This window comes from Oncorhynchus mykiss, chromosome 12, assembly GCF_057628025.1.
Source record: "Oncorhynchus mykiss isolate SJ-2025 chromosome 12, ASM5762802v1, whole genome shotgun sequence".
NCBI classification, from domain to species: Eukaryota; Metazoa; Chordata; class Actinopteri; order Salmoniformes; family Salmonidae; genus Oncorhynchus; species Oncorhynchus mykiss.
In genome coordinates this window covers 22489227-22499155 of record NC_143033.1, presented here as the reverse complement: position 1 = coordinate 22499155, position 9929 = coordinate 22489227, and the positions used below count along the sequence as shown (strand labels likewise).

General features: G+C 40.0%; 1 protein-coding gene and 1 pseudogene across 4 annotated transcripts; one reads left to right on the top strand and one right to left on the bottom strand.

The window, feature by feature from the left end:
* The first annotated feature begins 432 nt into the window (after positions 1-432).
* LOC110537196 (testis-specific serine/threonine-protein kinase 1-like) lies at positions 433-1363 on the top strand (annotated as a pseudogene). The gene has a single exon (XR_016484939.1). The product of XR_016484939.1 is annotated as a testis-specific serine/threonine-protein kinase 1-like (transcript).
* LOC110537195 (splicing factor ESS-2 homolog) lies at positions 852-9664 on the bottom strand. 3 transcript variants are annotated; one of them, XM_021623046.3, is made up of 11 exons: positions 9426-9664; positions 8773-9328; positions 8331-8499; positions 8126-8215; positions 6474-6643; positions 6195-6312; positions 3102-3235; positions 2844-2946; positions 2556-2665; positions 2372-2487; positions 852-2210 (listed from the first exon to the last, which is right to left on the bottom strand). In XM_021623046.3, exons 2-11 carry the CDS (start codon positions 8908-8910, stop codon positions 1931-1933), a joined length of 1428 nt encoding a protein of 475 aa, XP_021478721.2. In that variant the 5' UTR covers positions 8911-9328; positions 9426-9664; the 3' UTR covers positions 852-1930. The 3 variants fall into 3 exon arrangements, with proteins under 3 accessions (XP_021478721.2, XP_090048126.1, XP_036793095.2); XM_090192000.1 differs by having other exon boundaries at positions 8773-8969; positions 9426-9620; XM_036937200.2 differs by having other exon boundaries at positions 8773-8919; positions 9426-9606.
* Positions 9665-9929: the final 265 nt, after the last annotated feature.

Sequence of the window (9929 nt, the reverse complement as noted above, 5' to 3'; positions counted from 1 at the left end):
TTAAAATAATGTTCTAAACATCTTATGCATGGGTATTGAAACGTTTCATGAAATGTAATGAAAGTTATTTTTTATCAATTCACATTAATTATAATTATTTTCTTAATGTATACATGTAGGCATCATATACAATTCACTAATGTTATAACATCCTTTCAGATAACATGCAATGACTGGGAAATGAGCCATGTGCCTAAAGGCATACATCAATGACTGCTTTTGAGGAATTAAACATTCCATTATTACGCAAATAAACATGTAATAGAAACAAAGTTCGCAATTTCCCAAGTTAGTGATAAATTATAGAATGTTAAGCACACACAGGGTATTTGTTACTATCTTTGATATCCAACTATGAACAGAGTTCAACATGGTGTCAATAATGGTGTATTATAACATTCACCAAAATAGTTCGGGTCGTCCTATTTAGCCATGAACGACTCACTGGTGCTTAAGAAACGGGGCTATACATGAGGCATCAGTTTAGGCGAGGGTCGTACGCCAAAGTATAATCCGCTTATTCCCGAGCGTCTGAAGACCAATGTGGCAATCAAAATTATTAACAGAAAAAGGGCGCCGCCGGATTGTTTTGAGAAGTTCTTGCCCCGGGAACTGGACATTCTTGCATCCCTAAACCACCGCAACATCGTCAAGACCTTCGAGATCTTCAGAAGGCAAGGTGTACATGATTATGGAGCTGGGTGTGCAAGGGGACCTACTGGAGTTCATCAAATTCAGGGGTGCCTTGCCTGAAGATTTCACCAGAAAACTGTTCAAACAGCTGTCAGTTGCAATAAAATTCCCACACGCCCTAGATGTTGTTCATAGAGACTTGAAATGTGAAAACCTGCTATTGGACCAAGACTTTAATCTCCAAGTGTCAGACTTTGGTTTCGCCAGGAGGATCAAATATGAGGATGGACAAATGATTCTCAGCAAAACGTTCTGTGGCTCTGCAGCCTATGCATCACCAGAGGTATTACAGGGGGTCCCATACAACCCCAAAGTGTATGACGTTTGGAGTATGGGGGGTCATTATATTCCCTATGATGACTCCAATATCAAAAAGATGCTGAAGATTCAGAAAGAGCATCGCATTGATTTCCCACACAGCAAAGCTGTCCCAACAAAGTACAAAGGCTTGATATATCGCATGCTTAACAACAATGTGGCCCAGAGGGTAGAGATTGACGATGTCCTTGAGCATGTATGGGTGCAGTCCAAATCACATGATGGTAGTATGAGACGGGAAGATGGGCCTTCCACATCGGAACATCCCTGCTGATTCCTGATGTTGAAGTCCTGGATTTATTCCACTTGAATAGTTCATAATAAATGGAACATACATATTTGTCAAGAAGAACCATATAGACTTCGTTACATTTTTAGATGTCGAGTCTGCTATGACAATGGTGAGTGTCAACATTTGGGATTTACAACAAGGCAATTTTTAGGTTGAGGACTGAAAGATTAGATTGCAGAAAAAGGCATACAATAGAGGCTTACATTTGAACATATTAACAAACAAAAAAAATCAACAAAGCCTCGTAACATTCACCAAGATTAAAATAACATCAGCCTAGGCTATGTACAATTATATCATCTCTTTGGATCCCACATATTGTAAGTTATCCAGTCTTGGAAGGTTTCTAACAGTACATACTATGCATTTCTGTCCAACACCCTAAAAACAGTAATGACCTGAGTTTTCCAATTATCCTTGAATTCAGAGTTGGTATTATGACTCAGCCCTTCATTGTGCACAGACTGTTCCAGCCATAAAAGGCAAGTCCATAAAATCCAGGGGGAGGGCCTGAGGTGGGTTAGAAAGAAACATGGCCGGTAATTTGCTTGATGACAACTTGCTTTAAACATGTAAGAGTTCACTTCCTCAAGACAACCGTTCTCTCTCAGTTTTGCTTTACTCCAGTCAGAAGAAGTCAGATGCTTTCCTCCTCTTGGGAAGCTGCAGTAAGTCGTCTGTGATGGATGCTGGGTCCTGGGAGGCGGGGGTCCTAGCTTTGCTTGGTGTCGGAGTGCCTGAGGGAGTGGCTGGACCACCCAGGGGGGTCTTGGAGCCTGCTCCTCTGTGTGTGGGTGATGGTGTGTAGCTTGCCCTTAGAGCTTTGTCTGTGTATTTGCTGGAGGTGCGGTTTACAAGCCTCTGAAGGGCAGGGGTCAATGCTGGGCTCAGGCCTTTTGGGGTGAGACTGAAAGACAGAAATTAGGTTTAAAATAATAAAAGCATTTTAAAAGGACTAATAATTTTATATAACAAGAGGTCATAGAATTGAGCTATGAAAAAACATGAGGTTTTGCAAATACAAAGATCAAAGCAATTTAGTTAAATAAAACTTCAATCCGTTTTTACCTTGCCAGGTTTTCTGTGACCTTTCGCAATGCTTCTTGCTTCTTTGCCCGGTTTTTGGCGGCAGCCTCATTGGCCATCTTCAAACCCAACCTCTCTCTTCTTCCTGGTTCTGGAATCTGTGTGTCAGATTATCTCAGGTTAAGACACTACTCTGGGGGGGCGGGGGGCAGCCATTGGCTTGTACCTTAAATGATGGGCCGATGTTCCTCTCTTGAAACGGTGAGTCAGACCCATCCAGGCGAAAGGGGGTGCTCTCTATCTCACCCCAGGTCATCAGGGGGGACTCAGCCATACCTGGTAGGACCATATCAGGTTAGGGGAGTTTAGTTTTTATGCAGTTGGGAAAGTTTTATGGAAGCCTCTCTAACAGCACCAAATGTTGGAAAAACATCTATTCTTAAATAACTAAGTATTTCTGATAATTATTTAGTTGTTGAGAATATTGAAAGTGATCTTGAATATAACTACTTACCTGGGGAAGGGCAAGGAGTTCCTTCAAACCCATATCCATTCACGTTAGGGGAATCCTGGGCATTAAGTTCTTTGCCATCTGGGCCTACTTTACCCTGTTTGAACTGGAGATAAACACTCAGTCAGATAAATCATTCAGGATCAATCCATTTAATTTGATCTTTAGATACCATGACCTTCCTCTACTTTAAAACCCTTGACTAAAAATAGGATACAACCATTTACTTAAAACCAATAACTTGTCAGGAAAGCACTTTACCTGTGCATTGAGGGCTGCAGCCTGTTGAAGCTGGCATTTGTTAAGGGCTTTGCTGAAGGGGTCTCCCACAAAGCGAGTGTTCTTGTGAATCACCTCCCTGGGTTTCTTGAAGAGTGTGTCATCATCTTGGACACCTTATTAAAAAAGATCATGAAGGTGTTCAACTCAACTTATACAACGTCAAATAATTCATCATGTACAGTGCCTTCAGAAAGTATTCACAGCCCTGGACTTTTTCCACATTTTGTTGTGCAGCACGAATTTAAAAATAATTAAATTGAGATTTGCCATCACTGGCCTTACACACAATACCCCATAATGTCAACATGGAATTATGCTTTTAAATATTTCTACAAATTAATTTAAAATGAAAACATGAAATGTCTTGAGTCAACAAGTATTCAACCCATTTGTTATGGCAAGCTAAAAATAAGTTCAGGAGTAAAAATTTGCAATAATAGTGTTGAACATTATTTTTGAATGACTACCTCATCTCTGTACCCCACACAATTACAATTATATGTAAGGTCCCTTAGTCGAGCAGTGAATTTCAAACACAGATTCAACCACGAAGACCAGGGACGTTTTCCAATGCCTCGCATTAGCATCAAAGTAAACATAATGCAAAACTACAAATCCCTGCACGTCATCTCTTGCTGACACCTTTGCTAACAGGTATTGTGTCAATTTTTTAAAAGTGCACAAGACAGTTAAAAAACCTCTTCAGGATTGGTGGGTCCCCTGTGGGACGGTTGAGCCAATGTAGGCTAATGCGATTAGCATGAGGTTGTAAGTAACAAGAACATTTCCTAGGACATAGACGTATCTGATATTGGCATAAAGCTTAAATTCTTGTTACTCTAACTGCACTGTCCAATTTACAGTAGCTATTACAGTGAAATAATACCATGTTATTGTTTGAAGAGAATGCACAGTTTTGAACATGAAAAGTTAATAATAAACAAATTAGGCACATTTGGGTAGTCTTAATACATTTTGAACAGAAATACAATGGTTCATTGGATCAGTCGTAAACGGTGCACACACTGCTGCCAAAATCTAAATTGCACCTGGGCTGGAATAATACATTATACCCTCTCGCATTTCAAAGATGGTACAAAACATTTATTTTATTACGTTTTTTTTCTTCTTTGTATTATCTTTTACCAGATCTAATGTGTTATATTCTCCTACATTCCTTTCACATTTCCACAAACTTCAAAGTGTTTCCTTTCAAATGGTACCAAGAAAATGCATATCCTTGCTTCAGGGCCTGAGCTACAGGCAGTTAGATTTGGCTGTCATTTTAGGCGAAAATTTAAAAAAAGGGTCCGATCCTCTTAACAGAATTATCAATTTAAAGAAATGTAGCCAATTGAATCATTACTATTTTTAACTAACATTAGATAGTTAATCAAGAGATTATTACCTTTGCTTTGATTCGGCAGTCTCACCCAGCTCATCATGGCATTTGTAGTTCTTTATGATAGCCACAGTAGCAGCTAATTTTCATTTCATTTTTGGGATTTAAATACAGGCAAATATATTGATAAGTCACCTTGTCTTAGAGAGATTTACACGGTTATCAAAACGTCACGCCAGGGTAAGCCTAAACAAAACACCGCCCTTATTTGAAGTGTTTCTAAAATCCCCTATGGGAAAAATGAATGGTGAAAAAATTATTGGAACCATTTCCATTTGACCGCTAGGTTTTATAGGTATTATGATTCCTACTGTGGTACTTTATTGCTAAAACAACTTGAATTGTCCTGATGGTTCTCTCTTTGAAGCTATGTTTTTATTTGTACTGGTCAAGCAACAACTGAATGAGACAAAACTTTTTGGTTGTACTCAAGACACTATTTTACTTCTAGCTTTTTTTGCTTGCACTGTTGTGTTTCATGGTACGTCATTGTATATTTTGTACATTTTGTACTATTTAATGAAGCTGCCAGTTGAGGACTCTGTTTCTCAACCTAGACACTAATGTACTTGTCCTCTTGCTCAGTTGTGCACCGGGGCCTCCCACTCCTCTTTCTATTCTGGTCAGAGCCAGTTTGCGCTGTTCTGTGAAGGGAGTTGTACACAGCGTTGTACGAGATCTTCAGTTTCTTGGCAATTTCTCACATGGAATAGCCTTCATTTCTCAGAACAAGAATAGACTGACGGGTTTCATAAGAAAGTAATTGGTTTCTGGACATTTTGAGCCTGTAATCGAACCCACAAATGTTGATGTTCCAGATACTCAACTAGTCTAAAAAAGGGCAGTTTTATTGCTTCTTTAATCAGAGTAACAGTTTTCAGCTGTGCTAACATAATTGCAAAAGAGTTTTCTAAATGATCAATTAGCCTTTTTAAAATTATGATATTGGATTAGCTAACACAACGTGCCATTGGAAGACAGGAGTGATGGTTGATGGTTGCTGATAATGGGCCTCTGTACACCTATTTAGATATTCCATTAAAAATCTGCCGTTTCCAGCTACAATAGTAATTTACAACATTAACAATGTCTACACTGTATTTCTGATAAATTTGATGTTATTTTAAATGGACAAAAATTGTTTAGCTTTTCTTTCAAAAACAATGACATCTCTAAGTGACCCTAAACTTTTGAACGGTAGTGTATGTAAATGAGATATGTCTGCATTTCAATTTAAATACATTTTTCTTGAGCGGATGGTCATAATTGCAAATTATTTGTCGACAGTAAATTGACCACAAGAAGCCGAAACAGGTATGAAACACAGCTAAACCCCTCAAACCTTGCTTACATTTGTATACGATCACGTCTCTCTTATGTGAGGGAATACTTGAACAGATTTCATGAATTAAAATCACTGATTATGATTATGTTGTTCTCAATTTATTACACAATCGTTTTTTTTTGCTCAGAAAACTTGGGGGACCAAATAAAACCACCCACAGGGATAAATTTGGCCTGGGCCGCCAGTTGAGGAACCCTGGTCTATAGTATAGTGTTTGTATGTGTGACTTCGTGGCTTTATGCACCCTATTCAAACCACATTATAATCAAGCAAGATAACAGGTACGTTTATCATGCAGGAAAATAATTGTTTGGCTCATCCTCACCCTCTGGATAGTACATAAGGGCATTCTTTGCTTTGTACTCCCAGGTCTCCAGTCCTGCCTTTACGCACTCAAGGGCCTGCTTCTCAGATGACGGAAGTGCAAGGTTTTCTTCATGCCGCTAAAAATCAGAAACATGCTGTTATAACATATCTGTTCATTGAAGGAGAAAATATAATTGTTTTCAACTCCTGAAATAACACCCTAGGAGCATTACATACTACAGCATTTGAGTAGTGTGCAATTCACATGTGATCAAATGAGAGATTATGGCAAGTGTACCTGTTTAAATTCAGCCTCTGCCTCATACAGCCACGCATGCCTCAACTTTTCCTTGTCTTCTGCCAGAACCATGATCTGCTCAAAGGATGCATTATCCTCGCTTGTGTTCTTAGCCAAGAAGCGATCAAGACAGGGCAGCTCTTTCTCTTTCTCGTCTCCTTCCTTGTTCACTACAAACACACAACATCAAAAAACACAGGGTGTACATCTTACTGCTGTAATTGAGTTCTTTACATAGCACTATATAAGAAATCAACGACAAATTACCACTAGATCATAACAGCTGGAAGACCTATATTCTAAATAGTCTTGAGAGCCATTGTAAAGTTGGGTGTCCTTAAGCTAAGCATACATTATATGACAACAAAAATCTTTAAATTGGGGGAGCAGTTACATTATGCGAACTCTCGGCAAAATCTTGTAATCCTCAAGTCTGCAATTGGTGTGCTCATATGACATTAGTTTGCTTACTTACGGGCGCTTTCCAACAATGCAGAGAGAAAGAAAATAGAGAAATAATAGAAAAGTAAAACACGCAATAGTAACAAATACACAGCGAGTAATGATAACTTGGCTATATACAAGGGGTACCAGTACCAAGTCGATGTGCTGGAGTACAAGGTAAATGAGGTAGATATGTACATTTAACCAGGAATAAGTGGCAGATAATGAAGTAGCAGCAGGGTATGTGAGGAATCAAAAGTTAGTGCTAAAAGGGTTAATGCAGATAGTTAAATAGTTAACCAAATAGCTACCCGGACTAACTATTTAGCAGTCTTATGGGATGGCTTGGGAGTACAAGCTGTCCAGGGTCCTGTTGGTTCCAGCCTTGGTGCATCGGTACCGCTTGTCATGCGGTAGTAGAGAAAACAGTCTATGACTTGGGTGGCAGGAGTCTGACAATTTTTAAGGGTTTCCTCTGACACCGCCTGGTATAGAGGTCCTGGATGGTAGGTAGCTCAGTGATGTACTGGGCCGTACACACTACCCTCTGTAGCGCCTTGCAGTTGCCATACCAAGCAGTGATGCTGCCAGTCAAGATGCTCTCAATGGTGTAGCTGTATAACTTTTTGAGGATCTGAGGGCCCATGCCAAATCGTTTCAGCCTCCTGAGGGGGCAAAGGTGTTGTCGTGCTCTCTTCATGACTGCGTTGGTGTGTGTGGACCACGATAGATTCTTAGTGATGTGGACACAGAGGAACTTGAAGTTCGACCCGCTCCACTACAGCACCGTTGATGTGGATGGGGGGGCGTGTTCTGCCCTCTTCCTCCTATAGTCCATGATCAGCTCCTGTCAAGTATAGACACTTGACAGCTGGTCAGCGCACCCCTTCACTACACAAGATACCAGACATTTTTGGTCGTATGCCAGAATTATTTTTTTATTTTTTATATAAAAAATAAATAAATCAGGACCTAATATGCTTATCAGGAAAGCGCAAGAACCCAAATCGCACATCTTTCAATCGCTCACATTATGCGACCTACAACGTCTTGGTCGGCACCTACGACTTTTAGGATTTACCTGTGATCCCAGAAATTAGTTGTGGATCGCAAATCATTGCAAAATCAAATTTTTAAATTGTGAAAGGTGTGGTTAACTTTAGACAGAGTAGTGGCATTTTCAGTCACCCTGGTGAACAGGAACTTACCCACATCTGTTCCTTTCTTGTTTTTGCCCAGTACAGAAGAGGGAGACCCAGGACGACCCTCTGGTGTCTCAAAGGAAGCTGGAGTAACATCTAAACAAACCAGTGGGTGGCATATTATTATGGCACCACTGCTGCATTCATAGACAACCAGTACATTATGTGGAAAAGAGTTTCCTTGACACAATTTACTTATCACCTTACTCACATGGGGCAGTGGAGCGTGGTGTGGACTTGGCTAAAGATGACCCATACTTAATGGATATTTCCCGCATCTTCCCAAGATCCCCATTTTCCTCAGCTTCGAGGTAGTCCTTCTGTGCATGTAACTTGGTCACATCTGGGAAAAAGTCCCTCTGGATGATCTTCTCTAAACTCTGTTGAAAGTCATACAAAACAGACAAGTTAGGAAGACATCGGCAACTATCAACAAGGCCTAGCCTTTAACACACACAGCACATACTAAACAATGCGGTTGTATGTATAACATCACCACTGTGTTTGTTAAATCACATTTATCTGTATTGACCTTAACTTAGATTTGCAGCAACACTGTAAACCTACTGTATTATTAGACAGCTGCAGGTAGGCTAAAATGAGCACTGGCTAACTAGCTAGCTTAGCTGCCTGTTCCACAACGTTAACGTTACCTCTATGTAGTTTTCTTCATCGAGAACCTTTCGGTTTGTTTTCTTTGTTTCCTCGGGTGGCTGTCGAAGAGCAACTGTTGTGACAGGATTGGATGGGACAAGGGTTCCAGACATCTGCGCCTTTCCAAATCCTTCCATTGTCGGTCGCTAGAAGAAGTTAGCGAAATGGTCTCTGGTGGCCTTGACTTCTCTGTTAGCTAGCAAGCCAAACAAAACCTTGCTGAATGTAAATAATTCCGTTATAAACTAAAAAGAGCCTCTGAAAATAGAAGCGTATGAATACCTTAATTTAATTAACGTAGTTATATCAATAGTTCTTAGTTGACGTTTTGCTAATCAAGGAACGTCATTGGGATAATGTACACGCGTGACGTCACCAGAAATGTCTGGCGTTTTTAGAATGAATCTAGCCTCATTATTGCATTGGATGCAAAGTATCCAAAAATGTCTTCACGATGGACATATCCGGCATAATCTTCTAGTTTTCCAGGTTTCGCACACTAAATGCTGTTCTTTTTTGTCGCCTCCACTTCGCTCTTCGGTTTTTAAACCACACCTATCGAAATCAAATTAAGCTACATTGACTACACGTTTTAAACGTAATAAAACAAACTGATTTAAAAGCGGACAAAAAGAAACACGTAGCTGCCTACCTCTACTCGCTCTTCGTGTAAATGAGTACTCAGTGCTAGTTTTTCCCGCGTCTTCACATCTGGATACTGGTTCTGAAGGAACAGCTCTTCCAGAGCGTCCAGCTGATCCTCGGTGAATATGGTGCGGTGTCGCCGGGTGCGCCTCTGGACCTGACTGAAGGACTGCTCCTCTCTGTGGGTATTTCCTCCTGGCCTGCATGGCTCCGGAAACATTCTTCTGGACCATGCATATTGGCATGCTGAATTAAAATAACTTTACATGTAAGTGTTTTTATTTTTGAATAATATTTTTTCTCACAACAAACATACACATACGAACAACAACTTACAAATTTACATTTAAGTGTTTTAGGCACATTGATTTAAAGAACATTGATTTCAGATCAAAGCATGAACATATAGGCCTTCATGGCTAATGGGAAAAACAACTGAACTGCTTTAAACATCATCATTAAACAAACATATATTGCGAGAGTAAAATGAAGCGTGATCCTAGTGTCAAAA